General features: G+C 58.8%; 1 protein-coding gene across 2 annotated transcripts in view; it reads left to right on the top strand.

Moving 5' to 3' along the window:
• Positions 1–26,309, top strand: part of LOC111159828 (tetraspanin 11) — a 62,967-nt gene extending 36,658 nt beyond the window's left edge. The window contains exons 4-8 of one of the 2 annotated variants that reach the window (XM_022522465.1): positions 10,685–10,759; positions 11,662–11,766; positions 14,624–14,782; positions 15,108–15,194; positions 21,531–26,309. In XM_022522465.1, coding sequence (XP_022378173.1) covers positions 10,685–10,759; positions 11,662–11,766; positions 14,624–14,782; positions 15,108–15,194; positions 21,531–21,590 — 486 coding nt within the window. In that variant the 3' untranslated portion in view covers positions 21,591–26,309. Of the gene's footprint in view, positions 1–10,684; positions 10,760–11,661; positions 11,767–14,623; positions 14,783–15,107; positions 15,195–16,085; positions 16,387–21,530 lie in introns of those variants that run through there. The other variant, XM_022522466.1, reaches the window with a different exon arrangement.
• The last annotated feature ends 220 nt before the right edge of the window (positions 26,310–26,529 follow it).

Genomic DNA, 26,529 nt, shown 5'->3' with positions numbered 1-26,529 from the left:
AGCATATCTGCAGCCCCTAAAGTCCCTTTCCCAAGAGGGAAGCGTTCATCAGGGACAGGAAATCTGCAGAGGGGAAAGGGAATGGGATTTAAATTATTCACACCAGATCTTCTGTTTTAGCAAAAGCTGCGTGCGGGACCCAGATAATTCAGGCCATCTAGGCCTAAGGCTGGTGACCAGGACAGACGCCACCCTGATCGGAAGGGATATTTTTAGAGTTTTGAATACGGGCTCTGAAAACTTTTATGTCTTAAGCCAAATGAAGATGATGATAGATAGTTTGGGCTAAACTGGGTCCTCATCATGGGCTTTTTTATATTGAGGGGATGGATTAGAACAGATGAAGTGCTAGAACCAATTTCTGATAATGAGGAGACCCCAGATTGCAACACTTCCATCCAGTATATCCGGAGCTGGTTCATCAGGGCAAGGAAGTCTAGAGTCAAGGACTGTGGTTCAAAAGCGAGTTGTAGCAGAGCTTGCCCAACTTACTCTGGGACTCGGAAAAGTCACTCGGCCAGTTCTGGCCATCTTGGGATCCCTGTCTTTTGCTGGGAGTAAGGTATGACGAGGATGAGAGCGTGTTCTAAGGAGGAAACAAGTCACCACATTATATAAAGATCATCAAATGCGGCTATAATTATCATTTACATCACCATCACCATGACCAAGCTCCTTTGAGAAGGAACCTAAATAAATGGAGTTATGCTTAGGGCCAGTCCTCCCAGGTCCCCACAGCTTGGGCGGGACCACTTCCTTGATGGAAGCTGGTCATGGAGGAAGGATCCCACTGCCCGGGAAGGACTGGGTGTTGACCGCATCTCCCCATTGCTCATTTCTCAGCCTCACCTTACTTTGTCAGTGTCCATCAGCCACCCAGGCATGGTGCTCACAGCCTTATCTGGTTGGTGGCACGTTGACCTTTGAGTCAGCTGCCCACATGCTTCAAAAGAATGGATTCTGAGCCCCAGGCTTGGAGAACCCCGACTCCTCTCTGTCAGAGCAAGAGAGCCTTTCCTGGCCCTGTATGGTCTGGTGCAGGGGAGGCCGGGAAATGGGCAAAATGACTCTTGTCAAGACTCCTTAGGAGGAAGTAGGATGCAGATTTCCTCGAGAGTCTGCCTTGAGGCAAGAGGGCGGCTCCCGAGACCCATCCAGTCAGTCAACCCATGCCCCACCTCTCCCAGCTGGGGCCGGCTGGGGTCCTTCGAGAGAGGCCTGTTCCATGCCGGACAGCCACACAACTGCCTGATGGAATGCGGCCCCTCTTCCTCTCAAGACCTTGGCAAATCTTTCCCATCAGCCTCCTTCTCAACAGTCTTACTTAATTCGGGGGCTGTGCAGAAGGGACTGCCAGGGTGCTCAGACACGAACTCTCCACCTACCCCCTTAGCCAGAGAGAAAAAGAGACTTGCCTAAGGTCACAGAGCCAGGAATTGGCAAAGCCTGGTCAACACCCAAGTCTTGGTCCTGGGCCTTTTCTGCTGCCCCCGGCTGGCTTTGCACGCCCCCCGCCCCGCTCCTTTTGCATGCTTCCAGCACAAGGAATGGGCATTCACTTTCCATGGGATTCAGGACCTATGGTTTGCATTCCAGGTGAAAAGAAAAGCCCTTTGAGGACTGCGGGTCAGTTACCCGGCTGCCTGTCACCTGATCTAGTCAAAAGTGAAGGTCAAGCTTCAAGCTGCGGGCAGCGTGACAGGCAGCAGCTCTGTTCGTGTACCAAAGACGACGCGTTGACCTAGCTGGAGAAAGCCCAACTTGGCCGTGTGTGGGTCGATGATCATCCCATAGTGGGGGCTCTCTGTGCCCCTCGCCCTCAGAGTAGGGCTGACCGAGGAGACTCAGAGACACTGAGTGTGTGTGTGTGTGTGTGTGTGTGTGTGTGTGTGTGTGTGTATGTGTGTGTGTGGCAGGAGGGCAGGGGATGGCTGCTAGAAATCAGCCTTTCGTATCCCAAATCCAAGAGTTTACTTAGCTTGCCATGATGCCCTCTGTCCTTTGGTTGCTGCTGCTTTCCTTAGCAGATTCTGAGTTTAGTCACGGGAAAGGAAGGAAACATGCTACAGTCCTTCTCCCCTAATGAAGCCCAGTCTGGCCTTGATGACTGGGGGTGTGAAGGGGATCTGAACCCCACATAACCCTTCACAACTTACTTGGAAGCCTGTGGGTCCACACAGGTGTTTCGACCTTCCCGGGGACATTTCCTCCCCACTGGTGTGACAGTGTCTCTTACGGCATGAGCTCACACCCACGAGGATGGCTGGCCGCTGAGGAAAGCTGATTGTAGTTGAAACTCTCCTCATCCTGAGGCCCCAGATACATGGTCAGTGAGGCCGAGGCAGTGGCCACTGTCGGGCTCGGAGAGTTTCCTGCCCTACCAAGGGCCCTGGGTACAGACAGAGCGCAGGAGCCCCCCCCTTCCCATCCAGGAGGCGAGGTTTCTGATCCACACCTCATTCCCGTCGTGGAGCCACGGGCCTTCCTGTGCCTGGAACAGAAGTGGTGGCTGCACAGGCGTCCTGCTGGGCTCCTCTCCTGCCGGGTCGTGGCGCCGGCTTTGGGAAAGCCGTACCTCCATATTGGCCTGCAGTGCTCCGCTCCGTCTCCCTGCACATCACACGGAGGTTTTAGAGGAGTTGACTATCAATTGAAAAGGAAGACCCAGGAGGCAGAGAGATGGCAGCAAAAGGGCTTCATTCCTGATGAGGCTGATTGGAGTGTGTGGCTTTACAGCTGCGGCCAGAAGCCTTAGCCGCTGGTCGGCTCTGGTTGAGACAGGCCCGCAAGCCTTTCTAAGAACTGCCCCACTAAACTCATGGCATGTTGGAGAGCAGAGAATGTGGCATCCTGAGGACAGGCTGGCCCCGAGGTGAAGAAGGAAGGCCCACTCCCCAGACAGATAGGACAAGCAGTGAGTAAGGAGGAGAGAAGCAGGGGTGGTGGGGGTGGAGGGGTGGTGGCAAAGCCCCTACACATCACAGACTGAAGAAGCTGCAGCACAGAGATGTTTCTCCCCATCTAAGCCCCACATTTTATGCAGAAGGCCCAGAGAGGGTGAGTGATTTGCCCAGGGTCACACAGCCTCCAGTCCCAGAGGCGAGCTGGACCAGACCCCTAGGCCAGGGCACCTTGTGTGGCATCACTCTACTCTGACTGGAACATTCCTGGGTTGTAGATCCCCCTCTCTTAGGCTGCAGCAGGTGGAAACCGATCACCACCTGCCTGTTTGAGCCAGTTTTCCTTGTGGGAAAGCCCATTCCCGGAATTTCCTGCTCTACTGGGCACAAGGCACGAGAAGCAGGGAAGAGTCTAGTGAGGAACAAGAGACACCTGTATCAAAAAGCAAAGAACCTTCTGGGGGGTTTAAATTCCTGTTTCCATCCAGTCAGAGCCTCTGACCTCTCTGAGCCTCAGGACTTCTCCTAACCTCCAGACTTGGTAGGAATTTCTCCTGCTCAGCCTTCCCTTTCCCCTGTAGCCAACCTTGCCCTAGAATTACCATCACTGGGGACCTGTCACAGGCCCCATCTGTGGTCCTGCCCTGGCCCCATGTGCAATCTCATTTGTTCTCATCTGCCCCAGAACCTGCACAGGGTCCTATGGGCTGCACCCCATCTCTCCTACAGCCTGGGAGAAGATACCAACAGGAAACGTCTGGGTCCTTCTGGGGCGACAACAGGAAGCAGCAGTTAGCCATTTCCCCCCGTGCCCAATCTGTCAGGCAGAAGCATGCCTCTGAGTTCTCTGGGCCATGCCCCCCCACCGCCCCACCCAGGAGCCTGGCCTCTTCCTGCCCCCCAGGGTTGAGGGGCTGGATGGTGGGGGCTGTGAGCACTGGGCTGGGGCCCGCAGGGCTAGAGGTCACCTTCATCCTCCGAACAGTGACATCTCCTTACAGGAATGGCTTCAGGCTCTCAAGCCCACATCCTCTCTCTCCTGCACGAACAGTCCGGCAGCAGCACCTCTGAGTCCTGACTGCCTCCGGCCGGTGGTTAATGGCCAGAAAATGATGTGCCCTGCGGTCATCGCTGCTGAAACAGCTGACTCCGTTGTTTCCAGCTGGGCCTTGGCTGTTTGCAGCTCCCTGACCCTAGCCTGCCGCTAGCACCCTCTCTCACACAGACACAGCCACGCGGGGAGCCTCTGGCTCTGCCCTTCTCCCTGCAATTTAACCTCCGCAGCAGCTTGCGTCTCCTCTCCTCGTCCCTGCTGCGCCGCTCTGAGAATGGGCCTCTACCCCCTCCAGCACCTGCTGGGCCGCCATGCCTCCTCAGTTTTCCAGCTGTGGCTCCGTTTCTGGGTTTCTGTCTCTGATAGTGCGGAATAGCGGAGGAGGCAGGGGACGGAAAGCTTGGGCGAAGTTCCCTTCTTTGCGGCAGAATCAGCCCAAGGAGGAGTTCCAAAAGCCCAACTGTATAAAGTTCTTAAAACTAACTGCAGGGAGGGCCCCAGCTGGTGCCAAGCTGCCTGGACTCGTGCCCCACTCCCCCCCACAAGTGTGACAATGCCCCAGAAATGGTGTCTGGGGCCCAGCTTGCCCCGATGAGGTATTAGTCCATCTGAAGAGTCAATCCCTAATTAATCACCCGAGTGTCACCATGAGAAATGTTTCCACACAGCTCCCGCCGAGCTTCTCATTAAAGAAAGTGTTGGTTTGGTTTAGACAGTGCTGTGCTGTTCCAGCTTCGTTTTGGATCTATAGCTTTAGAAAACATCCAACTTCGCTTCTAGTCCAAACGGTACCATTAAAAAATTAAAGAGAAAAAAAAGGTGGAGGGTACAGAGGGAGGATGAATGTTCGGGTCTCCTTCTGTGCTTAGCAGCCTGGTTCCTTCCATGCTCGGGGTCCACTGTGGTGGAGTTTGAAGTGGCCTCGTTCCTACAGGGCGCTGGGGACAGGGGCTACAAGAACTTCCTGTAGAAGTCTCACTCCTGGTTTGTCTCAGCCCAAGCCTCCGTGGTTACTTCTGGAAGGACTGGGGGCAGGCTCCTGAGTGCAGGGCTCAGCCATGTCCTTGCCGTGTGACCTCAGACCAGCGGCTCTGTCTCCCGGTGCACGTGTCTCGGGATTCCCGGGAGGCTGAGGTCGTCGGTGCTTGCCTGGCCACATGGTGAGTGCGGCTGTGCTCATCTCCGGCAGCAGGAGTGCTCACAAGCGGGCCAGGCCCTCGTTGCCCCAGGGCCCCCACTCTGTGCGCTCTGGGCCACTGAGGTGAGGAGGGCACTGACCCTGCCAAGGAAGGGTTCCTGGCTCTCCCTTGAGCCCTGGTGGGAGGGCTGCCTTTCTGCACCTTCCGCTGTAGAGGGCGATGTCTCCTCTGCTTTTTTTTTTCTCATACTTTAATTTTTTTATAAACATATGATGTATTATTAGCCCCAGGGGTACAGGTCTGTGAATCGTCAGGTTTACACACTTCACAGCACTCGCCATAGCACATACCCTCCCCAGTGTCCATAACCCCACCACCCTCTCCCTACCCCCCTCCAGCCCCCCTCAGTTTATTTTGTGACATTAAGAGTCTCTTATGGTCGGTCTCCCTCCCAATCCCATCTTGTTTCATTTATTCTTCTCCTACCCCCCAAACCCCCCACGTTGCATCTCCACTTCCTCATATCAGGGAGATCATATGATAGTTGTCTTTCTCCAATTGACTTATTTCGCTAAGCATGATACCCTGTAGTTCCATCCACGTTGTTGCAAATGGCAAGATTTCTTTTGATGGCTGCATAGTATTCCATTGTATATATATATACCACATCTTCTTTGTGCATTCATCTGTTGATGGACATCTAGGTTCTTTCCATAGTTTGGCTACTGTGGACATTGCTGCTATAAACATTCAGGTGCACGTGCCCCTTCGGATCACTACGTTTGTATCTTTAGGGTAAATACCCAGTAGTGCAATTGCTGGGCGCAGCGGCGCACCCTGAGCTGGGTTATTGCCTCCTGCACCTTAGGCCCATGGGCCCTGCCCTGGCTTGGTTAGCTCGGGGCAGCCGGACAGCCCAGGGCCCAGTAAGTCCTGACTTACACTGAAGTGGGACACCTCCGAGTTACACACAGGGTGTCTGAGGTCTGTCACCCCTGGGGCTGTCTTCATGCTTCCTGGAGCCAGCGGTGGCCTAGCCCTCCCAGGGCTCCCATGGGGGAAGCCAGGGGACAGCCAGCTGTGACATTTCAGGAGGCACCTGGGCTAATAGCATCCCCACGACAGCCCTCAGCACCCCAGGGCCTGGGAACCGAAGCCCTGGAGGCTTTCCTGGCCCTTCCTGGAGTCAGGGAGAGCCACTTCCTGCTAGAGTCCCCTCCAAGGCAGGCACAGAGGGAGCCCCTCACGTGCTTCTGTCTGTGTTTAGTCCCAGGCCTCTCGGGAACTAGACAGCCTGCCTCAGACCTTCCTTTTCATGTCTCCCAGAGGGCAGAGGGGCACATACGCAAATCAGAAGCCTTCAGATCTGAAGTTGAATGTGTAAACCAGTTTCTCAGTCTTGGCACCTGTGACGCTCTAGTCCAGATCGCTCTTTGCCACAGGGTCTGTCCTGTGTGCTGGGGAATGTTCGCCAGCATCCTTGGCCTCTCCCCACAAGATGCCTGGAGGCCTCCTTTCCCCAGGTGTGACAATAAAAAAATGTCTGCATACATTGCCATATTGTCCCCTGGGGGCAAAATCGTGCCCCCTTGAGAACCACCGGTATCAATTAAACTACAGTAACAATTCCGTGCCCCCCACGGATCAGAAGATGGCCAAGCTCCTGCCCCCCCAGCATGGGGCCGGCATGCGATGGCCTGTCCCCTCGGCCCTACACCATGCTTGGTAAGAAGGGCACCCACAGATCTTGATCTGGTGACGTTTACCGAGCGTGCGTCTAGACCCAACCCCATTCCGGGCACTGGGAAAAACCCAAAAGCACCAGAAGCCCACAGGCGTTCTGGGGAGATGGGGCCATAACACCTGAAGCGAGGGAGACCTCCACAGAGTAGTAGGCAAGGTCGCGTCGCCTACCCCGCCCATGAGGAACAGTGTGGCAGGCCGAGGGCTGATGCAGGGATGAGACAAAGTCTAGCTGGGGAGAAGGAGCCATGCAGAATGTTGTGTCGAAGGGGGAGCAGATGAAGCACCTTGTGGGCTGGGGGCCAGCACCCACTGTGGACCCAGGGAGGGCTCAGGGGAAGCCACGGCCGAGCTGGGTGACGAAGGACAGGCAGGCCCTGGAATTCCAGGCAGGGGGACACTGCGGGCAAACACCCGGAGGCCGGACGGCTCGGCCCGTGTTTAGGGAACCGTGCGCAGGTACAGCAGTGCTTTGCAGATTTGCGGCCTGCTAGCCTGTGCCGGAGACATGCTGGGGTGATGCAGCACACTGAGGGGGTCAGGGAGGCTTGGTAACAGTGGAAGGTGAAGTGGCAAAGGCAAGGCATTTGTCACAGCTCGTGGCCTCTCGTGGCAAACCCCCACTAGCCTGGCCCCACTCCCCAGGGCTCCAGCCCACCAGCTCCAGAGGCAGAGCCGCCAGGACCCTCCGTGCAGGAGGATCCCATCGAGCATGAACCTTCGCCTGCTTCCTGGGAGCCGTGATTCATGGCCTCCCCCGCGTAGGTGAGTCACGCACCTGCAGCTCTCCCACCACCGAAGCCGCTGCCTGGGGCCCGTGCCCATGCCTGCCAGCCACCCAGCCTGTCCTCTCCCTGGCAGCCCGCTGTCGGCCCCCCAAAACCCCAAGGGCCTCTGAGCAGCTGGGGCTCCTGGGCGGGAGGGAGCCCTGTCCCCACTCCTGACAACTCCGTCCAGTGGGGTAGCCCGTGTGATGCCTCCCAAGAGGTTTGAGGGGCTGGCATGTACTAGCGCAGGCTGCCGTGACGTCAGGGATGTGGTTCAGGTCTCTCCCTTCCCATCACCCCCTTCCCAGCGCAGCGTCAGCACCAACGGTGGCAGTGACTTCCCCGGGGAGTGGCATGTCACTGCCGAGTCTTCATGACACCATCCAGCGTGACTCTCAGCTGACAGTCCTCCGTGATCAGGGATCGTGAGCAGTGAGGGGGAGAGGAGCCTCTCCCACCCCCACAGAGGGAAGGCGGCCAGACGCCAAGATGCTGTCCTCCTTGCTCTCAGCGGCCAGCATGGTCCCGTTCAGTTACGAGCTCCCCAGAGGGCAGCTGGGGGTGCAGCGGGGAGCCTGGGCGCCGCCGACTGGCAGTCCCTGCACGCAGGGTCCTGTGTGGCAGGAGGGGGGTAGCCTCCAAGCGCTGGGCTCAGGGGGCTGTGGGGGGCAGTTTGGAGTGAGAGGAAGGGCAGCCGAGTCCGAGAGGAGCTGCCGGATGTCAGTGCCGCTCTGGGCTGTCTCAGGACAGGAACAGCCTGGCCCAGGCCACTGGCTGACAAGTCCGGGTCCCCTCGGGCTGTCTGCCACCCACAAGCTCTGGGAGTGGGAAGCAGGTCAGACCACCGTGAAGCTTAATTTCCTCCCTCTGGGTCCTTCCAGCTGCTCGGGGTGGACAGGACATCGAAGGGGCCGTTCTCCCCATCCACGGCTCGGTCCCATAGGTACGGCCACCACGTGTGGCCCCAGGTGCTGCACTGTGTGCAGGACTTGAGGAAGCCAAAACCCAGCTCGTTCGACTCTCAGAGCCACGTGTTCTCTTTGGGACGCCAGACCCGTGTCTCCCAGAGCCTGCAGGTGGCAGAGCCCAAGGCCCACCAGAGCCCACTGACGTTCCACCACCGTTCTTCAGGTTTCCAGACCTCAGGCAGAGAGGGCCCGTCCACAGGCCTCTCATCAGCCCCTGCCTGCTGACCTGCACAGCACCCCACACGTTCCCTTGCCCCAGGCACACAGGGCCTTCCTTCAGCAGACCTCTCCCGGGGTTTGAGAAACCCCCAAGGCCCAGGAAATAGGCCCTCGTGGGCCTGCAGCTTCCTCCCCCATTTCTAGACCTCACCCCCGGTGCCTAGGAGATTGTAGACAGCCTGAGCCTCCATCCACAGGCCGCACAGGGCTGACAAGGCTGCTGTGTCCTCCACACTCCACCGCACCAGCCTTCTCCACAGCCTCACCTAAGGGTGGCCGGGGGGTGCCTGATCCTGGTGGGGGATGGACCAAGCTCGGACATGCAGGCCAGAGGCCTTTCCTGGGGCGGCACGGAGCCCGGGGCATATAGGGGAGGAGGTACCAGGGACCTCTTTTTGGACTCTTGCCTTAAGGGCAGGCCTGCCACCATCATTCAGAGCCTGGAATGCTTCCCTCACCCTGGGGGGTTGGCAGTTGTGAGCCTGAGAGACCTTGGGCTCAGTAAAATGGCTGGGGCTGAGGCGTGCAGTTGACTTGACTTAACTTGGCCGTGGACGGAATGTTCTTCATAAAAAGAAATATCCTCTCCTCCCTCTGTGTTTAAGTCCTGCCCATGCCAGGCTCCATGCTGGGCTCTGGGAGATAGTCAGGCAAGGCCTCTAGGCCCGTGGACTCACATCACCCCCCAATTGGCCCGACAGCCCCTGCCCTGCCTGCTGTCTTCTCATCACGTCCCCTCCTGCCGGCATTTCTTCCCCTACTTGGAGGATCCCTGGAGTTTCAGGGCTCCTTCAGAGGCTGTGTGTGTCCTGCAATCCAGGGATCCCAGTGACCATGGCCAGGCTGACGGGTGGTGCCTGGGGGAGAAGGAGGTGTCGCCAACTATTGTGCATGGGGCATGGGTCGCTGCTGGGCTGCTACAGAGGGCTCCCATTTCAGGCAGCAGTGCTCCCCTGCTCCTCCTCCTCTGCCCCTCCTTTTGTCCCCTCTCCCCTGCCTGGAGCCCCTCCCCGTCCTCTCCTAGCCACATGGGCCTAACACACATGTCTGACCTGTTGGCCCCTGCAAGAACACCCCAGGATGGAACAGTGTCCCAGAGCCTCCTGCTTCGCAGAGACAGGAAAGGTCACAGCCGGAAGCACAGCCAGGAAACCAGCCCACAGGCTAGGAAGCGTGCAGAGCAGCCGCGAGCCTGGACAAGGCCAGGCAGTGGTGGCGACCGGAATTTAGAACCCACTACAGGGCCATGAAGGGCCCAAACCTTTCCCCGGGCAGGTGCCTTTTGCAATTTCCTGAGCCTTGATGGCTGCCAGCCTTTTCTGCTCCCTCCACGTCCCTCTGCGCTCTCCGGGCTTTGCACATGCTCTCCCCTCTGCCTGGCACATGCTTCCTGCCTTCTTCACCTGGAAGCTCCTCCTTAGAGATGCCATTCAGGTGTCACCTCCTCCAGGAAGCCTTCTTTGACTGCCTTCCTCCACCCAGGACCGCCCATCTTTTCTGGGGCTTGCCCCCTTGTAATGTTTGTAACACAGCATTATAATCACTTACTTATCTGTGCCCCGCCCCCGCCGACCCATAACTTTGAGGGCTATGACTATCTTACTTAGGATATCCAGCACGTAGTGGGTGTTTAATGAGCACTGGATGGGTGGGTGGACTAAGGAACTGACAGTAGACCAGTGGGTGACGGGGTGAGTGGGGAACTCCATGCCAGCAGCTGGGAAAGGCAAGTCTACCCAGAGCTGTTGGGAAGAGGTGGAAGATGGTATGAGTGATGGGGTTCCTCGCGGGTCACCCCACCCCCCTCACTGCTTGGGGGAGACATTTGTCATAGGAAGAACCATCTGCCTACTGGGGCCTGATCCTTGTGGTGACCTTCACGCCTTTCTCCTAGTATTTCTGCCTGTTGCTGGTGATCTTCCTGGTTGAGCTGGTGGCGGGGGTCCTGGCCCACCTGTACTACCAAAGGGTGAGTGCAAGTGTCCTGCTAGGTTCCCCATCAGCGCCCCCCCCCCACCCCGGAGGCAACAGCATGGGGCGGGGTGAACAGGAATGGGGGAGCTAGGGCAGTGACACCCCAGGGGGGGTCTTGTCTCCCAGGCCCTGTCAGTCCTCAGCACATCAGGTCCTCCTTCTTGTCCCACTTCCTGCAATTATCTGCCCCATCTGGGGATGCCGATGTGTTGAGCGTGGGAGTCAGAGAGTGGGGACACCCCACGGGAGGTGGGGTGGCCCGTCTCCCCTCCAAAGCAGAGATAGAGGACGAAACCAGCTGTCAGGCATCCAAGGACCAAGGCTGGGGCCAGGGCTGCCTGCCGGACTATGAAGACCACCCCAGGCCTCGCCTACCTGCGTCGGTCAAGGACAAAGTGGCCAGTCAGGTGCCCTCCCACTGGGTGCTGGGAGTCAGGGGTTCGAGATCATGACCGGGATGAGACAGATGACCGCACCGGTTATTTTAAGCCAGTACCCGTACAACCGTTGGCTTCCCACAGGGTAACAACTGTAAATATTTTGAGTATCACCTCATGATCAAATGAAAAAAAGATTTGAAACTTCCCCCTCCCCGGGGCCCAGGATCATTGCCCTCCCACTGGCTTTGAACCGGCCCCTCCCCAGCCCACATCGCAGCTCTGCCCATCTCCTCTCTGGCCTTAACATCAGGGCCCCAGCTTATGCACCCTCTCCCCGGGAACCCCGTGTCCCGTGCCGTCTCCTATGGACGCTCCCGTTACACCGGGACCCCTCCGCCCTCACACCGCTCAGCATGCCTGGTGCTTGGGAATGAGCTGGCCTGGCTTGGGGTGGGCCTAGGGGGCAAGATGGGCCTGAGCGATTCCGCTGATGCCGCCTTCCCTCTCCACTCTCCAGCTCAGTGACGAACTAAAGCAGCACCTGGCCCGGACTCTGGCCGAGAACTACAGGCAGCCCGGAGCCGCAGACATTACAACATCCGTAGACCGTCTCCAGCAGGACGTAAGCACCCGCCCCGCCAGCTTGAAGGCCGTGCACACGTGGGTCCAGATCCCCACTCTGTCTCTTCCGGTCTGTGTGACCCCGCGCCGGTTACTTACCTTCTCTGAGCTTTACTTGCCTCTAAGGTGCAGCCTCATAGGGCATGTTGGGCGTTCAGTACGATCACATCTGCAGAAGTCTGTACCGCCATGAAAAGTGTGTACTGAACCCACACTCTGTCCTGCCCCCTCCTGTGCCCGGCCCCCCACCATAGCCCCCCGGCCCCACAGCCACCCTTCACTGCTTCCTCCAAGCCCCACCCCTGCTGCCTTTCTCTGCTGGGCCCCTGTGGGCAGCCAGCTAGCTGTGCGAGGGGAAGGACCCTCCTCCTGGCCAGGGATCTGGGCTCCTTCCACTGCAGTGCTGCCTGCTTCCTCCTCTGGGAGCAGAGCCGAGGTCCCTCAGGTGGGATCTGTAACAGGCAGTCCGGCCGCTGTAAGAGCTTCCCAGTGGTGAGCCCCGGGACAGAAAGGGGGTCTTTCCAAGAAGAGGCTCAGCAAATCCCTCCAGCGAGGCCCGGGGTCCTGCCAGGGATAGAGCAGGGGCAGATGGAGCTCAGACCTTCTCTGGGCTGTAGGGTGGCCGCTAGCCATGTTGTGGCCATGCACATTTAAATTTAATATAAACGTCACCTCCTCAGTCACTAGCCACACTCCCGTGCCCAATAGCCTTTACATGGTTAGTGGCACCAAATTGGGCAGCGCAGTAAAAGTAAAAGTAAAAGGCATTTCCATCATTGTAGAAAGTTCTGTGGGACAGTGTGGCTCCAGGATCCCGATGGTTTGGGGTCTGCGAATTTGAGGAAGCTCCACCTGCCCGCTCTGTTCCCCCTTCTCCCTGCCAACCCACCCCTAGCCTAAGCCTGCCACCTCTGTAACTACAGACCCCTCCCTGGGCCTGAGGCCTAGGTCTTTTTGCCAGGAATACTAGGGAAGTCGGCAGAGCCGAGGTTACTGGGGCTCAGAGCGCTAGGGGATCTCAGTTCAGTGGGAGAGGCACCTGCCTCATCTCCCCAAGACTGGCTTAGCTCCCAGTAGGCTCTGCACAGAGGCGTCTCTTGGGCTCTGCTCTAGTGGCTAAGGGCCCCCATGTACACACAGGTACACCCACACCCACACCCACGTGCTCAGCCCACGCACACCCTGCTGGTCAGCCCTGTCCGAAGCTCAGTCTGCACTTGTGGGGCCTCCCTAATGAGAAACTGAGCCTGAATCCCTGCCCTCACGGACTTCTGCCTGGAGCCCCACACACAGCAGGCACGGGCAGCCAGCGCTAGGCTGGGAGGCCCCTCTGAGTGGAGGAAAGAGCTGGGGAGGCCAACTGGGGGGACCAGGAAGGAGGGCCTGGGTTTGCCTCTGTGGGGAGTACAGGAGGGACAGTGAGAGAGTGGAGAACAGCATGAGGAAGGGCACCACTGGGAGCCAGCGTCTGCCACCGCCAAGGGCCTCCATGGGCACCAGAACATGTGGCTCTCGCCCCACACGTGCCAGCCACAGCCAGAACCAGGGGGCATGAGGGAACTTGGGCCCTGGCCTGCAGCCTAGGCCTGAGAAGACAGCCCCGAGAAGGCGGTGGCTTGAGGCCAGGGCCAGCATCTGGGCTGTGGGCTGCGCCCCGCTATGTCCCATGGCGCCCACACACCTGTATTCAGGAAAGGAGCGTCACGAGAGGGAGTCTTTTCCTGACAGCTCAGCCCTGCAGGGCTCTCTTCTCTGGGCTTCCCAGAACCACCTCTCCTGGCCCTCACACAACCCGGTGTGGGGGTACATCGTTAGCCCCGTTGACAGGTGACAAAACGGAAGTCCAGAGAGGCTGAGTCACCTGTGCAGGGGACACGCAGAAGTATAATCCCGCATGACTTCTGGCACACCCCCTGCCGTTCCCAGCTCCGTGTGCCCTTCCGTCCTGCCAGACTCCTGGGAGCTCCTCCTCTTCCTTGTGCCCTTCTGGGCCCATGAACAGAGCCGCTCACCCCTCCTCCTCGGAGCTACTCAGAAGCCCCGTCTCCCTGGGTCTCTCCTAGTAAGCCACCGAGATGCGTCAGAAAGCCGGGAACCACATGGCTCATGGTGAGCCCCAGCTGGCCTCACTCCCGGCACACAGTAGGTGCCTAGCACATGCTTGGTAACTAAGGGTGCCTCTCACCCTGCCTGCTGCCCACACACCAGAGATGGCCTCAAAACAGCTGGCTCTGTGGCTCACGTGGGGACTTGGGGTCTCCACTCCTCCTCTCAGAAGGGCAAGAGAGAAGCAATGTCCTGTGTGTCACCGGAGTCCAGGAGGGCACTTTCCTGCTTTGGAGCCCCCCGGCCAGCACTGACCTGCCCGCTTTGGGGCTCTGGGACCCTCTGTGTCCTTGCAGGTCTGAGGGCTCTGAGGCTTCAGGGTTTCAGTGAGGGTCCAGGAGCCTCTAGCGAGGCTGGGTACCTGCCCCCTGGGTGACTCCCGCCACTGTATGGTCTTGGCCCTGCCCTGGGCTCTGCCCAGGAATATACAGCCCCACTCTCTCAGGGACCCACCTGCTTCTACTCCCCACTCATCTTCTCACAGACCCTCCCTGCCCTCAGGACCCCCAGCATCATCTCCTTATAGGACTTGGGTGGCCAGAAGGGGTCTCTCAGCTGGCTTCTGTACCTGCAGGGACAGAAGGGCCCCAAAGAGACCAGCTCCTTGCTCAAAATAGGCACAGGAAAACTCACAGGGAGAACAAAGAGGGGTTGGGTTAATATCCAAATAAAGTGTCCTGCGGCCCCGCCATGGAGGGGCCGGAGGGGCCCCATGTGCGCTCTTTGCCCCCAGCCTCTGTCTCTGCCTCCAGTTCAAGTGCTGTGGGAGTAACAGCTCTGCCGACTGGCAGCACAGCGCCTACATCCTGTCTCGGGAGGCCGAGGGCCGCCAGGTGCCGGACAGCTGCTGCAAGACGGTGGTGACACGCTGTGGCCAGCGGGCCCATCCCTCCAACATCTACAAGGTGGAGGTAAGCGCCCAAGGTCCCGGCCATCCAGGAGCCCCCTCCCCCAACCCGCAAGGGACAGGGACACGGGGACCGGGGGCACAGGACACACTGGCCTTGAGGCAAGAAGAGGCCCTCAATGGTCTGCACAAAGCCCTGGGGAATTCTGAGACATCGTGGCAGGCCCCTGGGTCACCTGCAAAGCCTGTGGGCAACTGAAAGGCTGGACCAGACCATTTAAGCCTCTGCCTGCCTTCAGCTGGGTGGACTGCAGCTCCCCTGCCAGCCCTCCCCTCCCCGGCCTCGCCGGCTTCTGGGCCACCCTGTGTCACCTGCCCTTACTTGACAGGGAGGCTGCATCACGAAGCTAGAACAGTTCCTGGCTGACCACCTGCTGCTCATGGGGGCGGTGGGCATCGGGGTGGCCTGTCTTCAGGTGAGTTCTGTGGGGGGGTGGACCTGGGACAGGGGGGTGTCTAGAAGATCTGGGAACCCCTCTCCCATTGGCGGGGATAGCAAATCACCTACCATCTGCACACCCCTGTGCTGCCCTGCCCTCCCCTCCCCTCCTCCTCTCCCCACCTTCCCTCAGCAGCCAAGGGTGACTCACATAGTCACTCTTTTCCCCAGAAAAGATGAAGGAAAATGCCTGGGGGCCCTGGGGGCCCTCTTGAACTTGTAAGAGACCTGGGAGGAGTGTGCATGCGTGTGGGCTCAGGTATGTTCCTGCACCGTGTGTGTGCGCACGTGGGCGTGTATGCACAGCCGGCTGGGGTGTGTGTGGGCCGCGGGCTGTCCGCATGCGTCTCAGCGTACGTGGGGTTGTTTGCATGGATGTGTGTATAGGTGTGCTTGTGCACGTATGTGTATGTGCATGTACGTGCACTCGTCCCTGTGTGTGTGTGCGCGCACATGCACATGTACTAATGGATGTATGCTCCCTGTGCATACCCAGGTCTCCACTCTGAGCTAGGCCTTCTGCTGTCTCAGGGCTCCATCTGGCCCCCCGCTACCCCCCAGGATGTCAGTGGTGCTCTCGCAGTGGCTCCAGTCCAGGGTCCATAGAGGGGAGTCAGGAGGGGCACCCTGGGGTGGGGCAGATACAGGGGGCAAGGGCCCAGCGGGTGCTAGAGGGAGTTCCAGGCTGCCCGGCCCTTCCCGCTCCTAGGACCACAGGCACTGACCAGGGGACGGGTGAGAGCAGTGGCTGGGGCATCAGAGGCTCGGGGCCAACCCTGCCTCTGGTCCTATGCCCCTCAGAGCCCTTACATCCCTGCCCCACCACGGCTTCCTCCACAAAATGGGGATCATGTCCCCAACACATAAGGTCTAGATCAGAATGAGGTGATGAATGTGACCCACTCTCTGTGCCCGGCACACGTGAAGCTCTCCCCGTAAGTGCACGCGGCTGTTGTCCAGCTATCTGCAGACCTCAGAGCAGTCTCAGGTACTTTCTGTCATCGGATCCCCGCCACATCCTGAGACCCGCACCCGGCGAGTGTCCACATTCTCCCATTTTACAGATCAGAAAGTTGAGACCCAGAGGAAAGACTTCCCGAGGGTGTCACGTCCTGAACAGGCACCCAGGTCTCCTGGCTCTTGGTCTTTTGCTTTCCCCAGCTCCTTCCAGCCCCACCCCCACCCCGCCCCAGCAGAGAGTTCCGTGGAAAGCAAAGCCGGGGCTGTAGCAGCAGCTGGCGTGGAGAACCTGCCGTGGTGGGGCTCCTCCCAGATCACTGCGTGGCCCGGCCACGTCCGCCTGTGTGCCCGGGGGATCTAGCAGTAGCCTCGCCCTCGGGGCTCTACCCGCTGGAGGGGGGCACCCGGCAACCCGGGACTGGTTATTCCATCTCTGGGCCCCAGGTCCTCGTTTGTAAAATGGGGCTAATTATCCCTAGTTCGGTGAGAGGATTAGCAATATATATGTAAATCACTTGGCTCATCGCTGAGCAGATAGCAGGTGTTCAATAAATGGTATCCATCATTATTTGATTCATTTCCACGTGGGCACATTGTCTCTCGAAAAAGCCTTCTCAGAAAGTTGTTTCCTGCCCCTCCACCCCACTGGTTCGCAGGCAGGCCAGGAGCCCCGGGGGAACATCAGACGCCCCCTCTCTGCACTTCCCTAGCACAGGCCTTCTGCCGCACATACTGAGCTGGGCAGTTGCCCCCGGGGCCTGAGGAAGGGCTGCTGTGTGCTCCAGCCCCTGGGTCCACTGAAGTTTCCAGAAACCTGCCGTCTGCTTCAGGTGTGTGGGACCTGTGCAGCGTGAACACTGACCAGGCCGGGGCCACATTCTCCACCCCTTTCTTCCTGACCTCTCTGGCCTTGGCAGCCTGTAGAAGCTGAGGACAGGGCCAGTGAGGCCCGGGTCAGGGAGGGATCTGCCAGTACCCCAAGCCTAAGGTCAAGGTGAAACAAGGGGGGAGGCAGATGCTGCCCAAGGGACCATCTTGTTAGGCAGGCTGCCGGCGGGCCTGCAGAGGCTTCCTCCTCACACACACACCCCCATGAAATCTCAGTCCCCCTCAGCTCACTGTCCCTCAGAAGGAGCTTCCTCTGGCCTCCGCTGTGGGCTCCACCGTTGTCCAGCCTCTCCCCTCCTTCCGGCTCCTGCTGGCGCTACCGCAGCCAAGCCTCGGTCACAGCTCCCTCTGCTGGCCAATGCTGGAACTAAGCTCCCCAAGCCCAGGTTGGCCGCCAGCAGGGAGGAAGGGCTCAGGCCTGGCCTGGGCCCGGGCTCCCAGTCCTCGTGTACCAGAGCAGGCGCCAGGCACCTTCCCCACCCATGCCCCCAGCCTGGTCCTTCCAAGACCCCCAAGGCTCAGATAAGGCGGTGTCCTGCTTCCCTGGTCTCCAGGACCAGAGGAGACCTTGCTATGAAGTCAGAGGGCCTCCCCTCTTAGTATGTGACCTTGAGGAAGTCACATTCCCTCTCTGAGCCTCGGGTTCCTTTCCTATAAAACAGAGGAGGCGGACGTTTTCAAGCCTTCCTTGAAGAGGCAGTCTTTCCTGATCTGCGGAAGTCTCACCTAGATGAGACATGGGGAGGAGCTGCTCGGGTTGAAGCAGGGGTTGGGCTCTAAGGTTCCATGATTTTAGGTGTGGATGCCTCAGTGAGACTCATGTGTTGCAATATTCTAGAAGTTCAAAGCACGTCTTGTAAACGCTGTGAATGCCAAGCAGAAAATGTGACTGTTTGGGGTTTGGCCACGAGTGTCTTGTGGCCCCGTGGTGGTGTGGACCAGACACCAATAATGGTGGTGGGCAAGAGGGACACAGGATCTCCACAGAGCCTCCCTGGCCGCAGGCTTCAACTTTGGCTGCACAAGGGGGCCACCTGGCAAGCTTTAGAACTGTCCAGGCTACACCCCAGCACCGTCAAATCACACCATCTGGGGCTTGGCACCCAGACACCAGCATCCTGTAAAGCTCCCTGTTCCGTGTGCAGCCAGGCTGAGAACACTGGCCCATGTGAGTGACAGGAGCCACGGGGCGCCTGGAAGTCAGACGTGGGAGAGGTCAGGGGCCAGGAGAAGATGGCACCATCACTGAAGTCCTTAAGCACCCAAAGGCAGGTTCGGGGTCGGGGGGCAAGGGGACGTTCCCAGGAGGAACCAGAGGACAGACAGGAGCCACGGGTAGAATTTATAAGGAGACAGACAGGAGAATTTGTTAACAATGGGAATTTTCTAGCAGCAGTCCCTGCTCAGCACAAAGCTGTGTGTGGCTGCAGGTGCAGCAAAGCCGGGGGTCTGGCCAGGACACTGCAGCGGGGCGCCCTGCCCTTGGTAGGCGGCTCGTCCCTCCCACGCTGCAGCTGGACATTCCGAGCATGCACCTGTTCCTTCCAGCAAGATCCTGCAGGGCCCCTCTGTCCACCCCAGGCATGGGATTCACGACTCGGGATTTTCAGACTGGAAAGGGATAACTGGGGCACTGAGGTGCCTCCAAATCAGACTCTTCCTTCTAGAAGATGCAGTGAGCCCTGGTCGTATGGGATCAGGCTCAGACTGTCTGGGATGAAGCCTGGCCGTGGGTGTTCTTTAAAGCCCTGCAGGCGATCCCACTGTGAACCTGGGGTAGAGAACGCTAGGCCCACCCTGTTCCTATGCCTCTGAAGACATCCAGCCCCATGGTGTACTCACTGGCTCATGGTCACACAGCCACCAGCTTCCCCTCTTATGGACGGACTCTGGCAGGGAAACTTCTGTCCTGAAAGGATGTAGTGGCTCAGCTCCCTTTCCTACTGCCCCGCTCACACACACACTCTGGAAGCCTCCACGCAGGGGCTGAAGGGAGAGCTGCTCTGCACCCGGTGCCAGGCCCACAAGTGGGCAGGATGTGTCCCCTTCTCCCAGCAAGCTTTCACTCAAGGGAGGGGACGCACAGAACATGGGTTGTCGCCTGCAGTCAGGGGTGTTGTGCAAGTGTGAGACTTGGTGTTTGGGGGAGCTCATAGGAGGCTATAACCTGTCATGGGCAGTCAGGGAAGGCTTCCTGGAGGAAGTGATAGTTAAATCTTGAAGGAGTCTGACAAGAAGAATCAAGAGGGGGAAGAGTGGTAGCGTGAGGAAATTGGATTTGTACAGCCCTGCTGGCTGCTGTGGGGGAAGAGCTTTATCCTGAGGGCTCAGGAGAGCCACTTTCTGGCCTCTCAAAGGCTCAGGGTATGGAAGGGGAACTGTGATGTTGTTCCTATCATCCTCGTTTTTAAAGAATCTCTCCAGGGTAGGCTGTCAACCAGTGAATAGTCTGGAGGTTTTCCTATTGATAAAGGGAGCTTTGAGGCTCAGAGAGGGATATAACTGTGCCCAAGTTCCCACAGCCCCAAAGAGAAACGACCCTACTCCCACCCCGAGGTTCCAGACTGGAACATGTCACAGAGCCAGGAAAATTCACAAGACAGCCAACATTGGGGTCTGCAGGTCATTAAAAGGGAAACTGAAAGATCATATTGGATTGGCTTCCTGGGACCTCCCTGGCCCTTCCTTGATGCTCTTGATAACAATCAGGTGTTGGCCCCAAAATCTCAAAAGAACCTGAAAGCACACCCCCTCCCTGTTCAAATGGCCCCATCAGGGACAAATGCTGTACCTAGGCAGGCTGTCAGGAGAGGGCGCCGGGCACCATGCAGCCCTGCTCCCACCGGCTGGGTCACGCACCACCCCCAGCCAGTCCCCACCCTTCCTGCCTCTGCGCTCAACTTGTCCCACATTTTCTCTGCTCATCCTGCTGGCCACCTGAAGCCACTGGTGCTTCTCCATCAGGAAGGAGACACTGGGGCTCGCTCAGGGATCGGAGGGCATCCAGTACTTCTCTGTACGAATCAGGGTGCTTGTGTGTGTGCACGTGTGTGTTGATGAGTGCATCCTTGACCCCTCTGCATGTGTCGGGGGGTGGGGGTGGTGTGTGTGGACACGCACGATAAGATTCTGGCCCATACACCTTCCCCGCTCTTGTGCCTTCCTTGGGAGGAAGCTCCACTCCCCCAAGCCCCTGGCACGGACCATACACCATAGAAGATGTGGCCACAAGTCTGTGCTGGGCCAACTCTTCCCATATGGCCTCCCTCTCAGCAAGAACCAGAAAGATCCAGGTAACCGCACAGGTTAGCCATCAAAGCACAAGGCGGGGACAGGGAAGAGGGCGTGCCTCACGACGCCTGGGTGGCCTGGCTGTGATGGGCCCTGCTAAAGCCTGTGGGAGAGGAGACGACCTGGCGGGCCGCCTTCAGCTTGGGGCCCCGAGTCTAGATGTGGATCAGCACAGCTCTGAATACCGAGTCTGAAAGCTGGAAGCTGTGCGCGCAGGGCCCCACCATCCTCCCAGGCAGGCATGGAGAGTGCGGGAGAAGGGGCGAGAAGCAGCGCTCCCCTGGGCCCCCTCCTTAAGCCAGCCTTGCAAGGAGGAGCCAGATGCCTGCGAGCACCTAGGCGGCTCCACCAGCCTCCCCTCCTCCCACTGGTCAGAGCTCCGGGCGCCCCCAGACATGCTCTGGCAAGATCCGGTCAGCAGCAGCTGTTGGAAACATTTGGGAGCGATGGGGGCGTGTTCCCCATCTCTAGGGAAGTCCACCTTTGCCCACGTGCCACAGGAGAGTCACGGGGCTGCCCTCATGGCACCTCCGCCCTGTGTGCAGGGAGTCGGGATCCAATGGCATCGCTGTCACAGCAAGACCACTGTCATGGGCCTCCTGGGCCTGACACAGCCCCAGCTTTAGAGATCAGCAAAGTGAGGCCCTGCAGGGGGACGGTGACTTTCCTGGACTATCCTGCTTTGGGCAGGACGCTCTCATGCCTCCTTGTTCAGCTAGTGGACGTGACGAGGGGCTGTCAGGCCGGCTCCCCGGGCTGGCGTGGGCCGCGTTGCAAGCTGACTTCCAGGGCGAGTTGGTGACAGCTCTGGGTGTCCCTCAGTTTCCCCTGAGGCTTTTGTCCATCAGAGATTTGACTACAAGCCTTAGTTCTGCTCTGGAGTCTGAGAGCAGCAAGACACAGACAGAATTTGTCCTAGAGAAGAACAGCTTCAGACAGCCGTGAGGAGTGGAACGAAGACCCTGCAGGATCTAGTTAAATTAGACCATCTCTGGCGGCCGCAAACCCGTAGTGGATGGCTTGTTAGAAATGCAGAATCTCCCAGCCCTACCCCAGGCCTCCCGAGTTGGAATCTGCCCTTTGTCAAGGTCCCCACGTGTGCGCCCAGGGCAGTCCAGGGAGAGCAGCTTCCTGGGCTTCTGACTTCTCTCTGCCCCTCTGCTCCCCCCGGCAGATCTGCGGGATGGTTCTTACCTGCTGCTTACACCAGAGGCTCCAGCTGCATTTTTACTAACCACCAACCGCATCCCCCTCTGACGGCCCTTCCCAGGGACAGGGGCCCAGATCCCACCCTCCAGGCCTGCGGAGTCCGCCTCAGCTTGCCCAGAAACTCCCAGAAACAGCCCCTCCGCTTTGCCGAGCCCCTTTGGACCTACCAAGTGCCCAAGACCCTGACCGCTGTGGTTCTCCCCGCCAGGCCAGGGTCCCTCGGCTCCCTCCCTCCACTTCCACATGCTCACTGCCAGGATCCCCGAGCCGGAACCCATCCATCAGTGCCCCTCCCCTCACCAGCCGTGGGGGGTCCGTGGACTGCAGGAGGGTGAGAATCAGAGCCTCTGCTCCCTCCCAGCTCCGGAAACTGGAATGAAGGTCTGAAGACTCCAGCCCCCCTGGGACTCTTTGCATTGGGCACGTGAGCTCCCACTGGTGCTGAGCACCCCTCCTCTTATCCGTGCTTGGAGTCCTTTTCTCTCCCCATTGGGAAATACTTAGGGTGGGGGCAGTTAGGGTCAGCTCTGCCCTCAGAAGACCCAGCCCTTTGATGTGCCCACCCCCCACACCTTCTCACCTGTAAGGGAGTGCCCTTCCAGGGCCACTGGTTCCTTCCCGTAGTGCCCAGCAGTTAGGTGTGCAATTAGGACCCTGGAGCTGGGGTTAGGCAGAGATGGCTGGTGGCAGAGCCAGGGAGGGGACCAAGGCAGGTAAAGTGGCCACCACACGGGCACATGCTGCCCCAGGACCCTGGGTACTGCCCAGAAGCCATCCCTGGGAGAAGTCCCCCAGGAGACCATGACCCTGAGCCCCAGTCCACAGTAATACGCCCCTCAGGGATCTCCTCTCTATGGCCTGATTCTCAGGAATGCCAGGTTTTTAAAATGATCTCCAGCTCTTCCTGTTGGTGGGAGTGAAAAACCCTTCCTGATTAGGCCAAATCACAGACCCGGCAAAGCTAGAGCCACGGAGAAGGAGCAGCTCTGAGTAGAGGGGTGCTCTGCCCTGAACCCCGTTTTTCCAGGGACCACAGTCCCTGGCCACATGGCCACCACCGAGACGCCTCCAGGAGCCGTCGCTCCGCTTCCCAGAGTGAATGCAGTCCCTTCCTTCGTTCTCCCTTGCTTCCCTGAATCAGGCGGGGAATTTTTCAGGAAGAACTTTCTCAAATACTAAGGGAGAATGGAACAAAAGGAAAACCCTGGAAAATGGACAGTACAGATGCTGGCAGTCTTCCAAAGAACAGGTGTCAACCTGAAAGTCAGGCATGGGGACCCCCACCTCCCCCAAGGGGGAGCTGTCCCAGGTAGGTAGCCTGTAGCCAGAGAAGCCGGCACCCAGCTCCTATATCTTCCAGGTCCCGTGCTGCCCATGCTGGGGAACCTTTCACCCCCACCATGAGAGGGTGGCCCCTTGTTGCTAAGATCAAGGCCAAGAAAAGTCATACTTTGCCTCGCAACTCCTTCCAGGTCCCAGTGTGATGACCACAGCTCTTGGTAACCTGCATCAGTCCTGGGTGAAGGGCATTCTCTCTCCCAAACACAGGTCATTGCTGCCCCCAAACACAGCCCCCAGCTGGACAGAAGCTCTGTCCCCTCAGAACACGGATTACGCACACGCACAGAGGGAGGACCAGCTTCCCAGGGCAGATGACTTCCCGACCCTGGAGGTCCTCCGGGAGCTATTGGAACCCCAGCTGGCTTATCCCCTCTGCCCCCAGGGCCCTGGGGTTGCTGATGCAAACTCATTAACAGGGAGACCAGCTTTCCAGAAATCCTGGACGGCACCAAGGCTGGAAGAAACAGTACAGGGGCTATGTTTGCTACCCTCCAACTCCTTGGGACTCGTGCAGGCAATTGGGAAATGACTGATCCCCAAGCTCTCCGCAGGGCTAGGAGGCAGACTGACAGGGAGGGCTGAAAGATGCATTCTTTCTTGGAGGGGCCTGCAGGAGGCAGCGATGCCCTGGGAAGGTCTAGGTCCTGTGGTACCTGAGGTCAGCGGGGCTTGTGGAGGTGGGATGGGGTGATTGGCAGACATCCTGGCCCCGGCCCCACGTGGGATTAGGCCATCCGGGCGGAGGGTGGGATTAGCTGTGATTCTACACTGGGCACTGTCCCACCCTGACAGCAGCAGGAGGACAGAGGGTCCAAGCTGCAGAGACAGAACGACCCAGAGTTTTAGAGAACACTCCTCTGCTTATCCGTGCCCACCGCACGGAGGGAAGGCAGAGTGAGAGGGAACAGAGGCCCAGGATACAGCTGACTCTGGCTCAGGACACGCTGAAGGCTGGAGTCCAGAGCCCAGGAGGCGCCCGCCCTACTTGAGAGGGTGCAGATCTGCACCCAGGACACTGCTTGGAGGCTGACGTGCTCACGAGTTCCTTGGAGGGAGAGAGAAGGGCATCACGACTGTTGAAAGCTGTTATCAGTCGTGCGTGAGCACACAGGGACCCAGAAGAGAAGCCAAGGCAGTGGCTGGAAACCACGCGGCCTGAGTCACACATCCTGACCCTTCCCTCTGCCTGTGCCCTGGGGCAGCCACCCTCAGAGGGCATGGCCTGTCCCCCACTCGGGATGACCCGTCTCATTCATTTCACTCATTCATTTTCTTGGGGAGGCAGGAATGAAATTCAGCCTTTGGTGAGGGAATGAGACTTGCTTCAAAGGTCTATGAAACTTCCTTCTCCTTACATCTCCCGGGAGCCTTGCCCCACATCTGGGGGGCGGGCGGGGGGGGCGCTGAGGGGAGCAGTGCTCAGGCCTCGCCAAAGGGGAGCGTCCAGGTCCTGGTGGTTACTGAGGGCCTACTGTGCGCTTAGCATGTGCTAGTCACATAAGTGCTTTCTCTCAAACTGATCGCTACAACAAGCTACAGTCTCCCACTCTACAGACAACAAAATCAAGGCTCCGAGCTGTTAAGAGATGGGCAAGTCAGTGGCCGTGGCTGCTGTCGTGCACCCCCAGCCGGGTGGCAGCCAGGGGAGCTGGGCTGGGAGCCCCTGCTGCTCGGTGTCCTCCTGCTCTCCGTCTCTGCAGGAAGCTGTCAGGCTGACGTTCAGGAACAGCGTGTCCCTCGGGGGTCACCGTCCAGTAGCAGCAGCCTGCCCTCCTTCCCAGGGCAGACAAACCACGGCATCTGCAGTCAGCAGAGCGGCCTGGCTTCTTTCCCATGGACATCCAGGCAGTGGGGTGGCTCAGGCAGCAGGCGGGGGCCCTGGGGACCACCGCTAGGGGAATGGCCTGCTCGTCGCCTCGGGTGCCGGTGCTGACACTGGTGAGAGCAGACGGGACCTCAGCAAGGGAACCGCACAGGGCATGCGGAATCTCGCACCTAGGAGAGAGCACATCTCGGGGCACGGAGGGCTGGCTTGAGGGCATGGCAAAGACCTGTCCCTGCCCCTTGTGGGGCCCCAGGGGAAAAGTCTCAGGACACAGGCACTCAGAGCCACCCTAGGTGGGGAGGAGACCCCCTGGGGTGCCGTGTTAACCACCTTCAGCTACCTTTCCCTCCCCGTATTGCTGTTGCAGGGTTCCAGGGTGGGTGGGGGGTGCACAGTGTGGTCTCTGTCTCACAGAGCTGATGGCCTGGAATCTTTTCAGGCCCCTCAGCCAGTGCACAGTCATAGCCACTTAGGCCTGGAAGGACCAGCGCAACCCTTGGGGTTGGGGGTGGGGCAGTGATGTGCTCCCAGAATCCTTGTACCCTGCAGTCAGGCTGGGTCTTCGAATCGGTCCCTCTGGTCCACCCCAGGGTTTGGAGGCAGAGTAAGTGGACTGAAACACCTTCATCCCCACCCACCCTGCTTTTAGCCTTGCAAACATTCTCCACTTCTGGCCACCGGGGGCCTGGGGAGAGAAGGGGAGGACCAGGGGAAGGCGGTTGACTAGCTACGGAGAAAACGCGTCCTTTGTATCACTGCTGGGTGGCGCTCACGTGGCCAAGGGTGCTAGTGATGTCTCAGAACCAGACGTTCTCAAGCCAAAGGATGCATCAGGTCACCCAGAGGACTCACCCCCAGAGCGTCACCTCTGCAGGTGCTGGGCGGAGAACCTGGCGTTCCTAACAAGTTCCCAGGTGATGCTGGCACTGCTGGCCCCTGGACCCACCCTCTGAGGACCGCTGCTTCAGACCACCCCACCAAGGACGCTTGGCCACCTTCCTTTGTATGCGCATCAACCCTCAGCATCCCCAGGATGTCTGGCGGGAGCCCAGCCCATTCGCTGCGCAAGTGCAGACCGCGAATGCGCCTCTTCTGCCGTGCCTTCTTGGGGCGCCTGCTCTGCCCTCTGTGTGGGTCTGTGACCCTGCTGGGAGACCAGGTGCCTGGGTCATCTTCCTGGAAGGGAGCAGATTAGGTTCCCAGCCCCGTCTTCTGTGTGCCTTGGGAGAGTTCGGCTCCGTTCTCATCGCCCCCACTTTCTAGTGTAGCACAAGGGTCCCGCCCTGCCTGTCCTGCAGCCTCCCGTGTGCCCCCTTCCCCTCCTGCTTCCGCCCCTGAGACACCCCGTGCAAGTGCCACTAGTAATTCCAGGCGGCCCAGTAGGGGGCGAGACGGGCTTCTGGAACCGGCTGGCCCATGGATACAGGTCGCCACAATATTCTAGAAACTGAGAAGTTGCCTTAACCTACTGCATATAGAGAACTTACTGTGTCTTTGTGAACGTGGCCCTGTCCTTAGCTGGCCTCTGTGTAAGCCTGGCCTCACCTGCTGGGAGGCACGACAATAAAGGACTTGTATCTAGAACTACCTTCTGTTGCTTTTTTCCTGCTCTGCAGGGAAATCTCAGATCATCATTTCATCAGATGTCTTTCAAGCCGCTGTACGTGCTGGAGCAGACATTAGTCATGGGGAGGAGGAGAGGAAGGGGGAGCCCTGTTAGGAAACCCACTGACCACACTGACTGGGGTCCTGCCTACCCTTTTTCTTGGTCTGGTTCCCACCTGTTCTTTGTTTGAAC

The sequence above is a fragment of the Enhydra lutris genome, unplaced genomic scaffold (assembly GCF_002288905.1).
Source record: "Enhydra lutris kenyoni isolate GAN:26980312 unplaced genomic scaffold, ASM228890v2 scaffoldscaffold69, whole genome shotgun sequence".
Lineage (NCBI taxonomy): Eukaryota > Metazoa > Chordata > Mammalia > Carnivora > Mustelidae > Enhydra > Enhydra lutris.
This window is presented reverse-complemented; position numbering and strand designations above follow the sequence as displayed.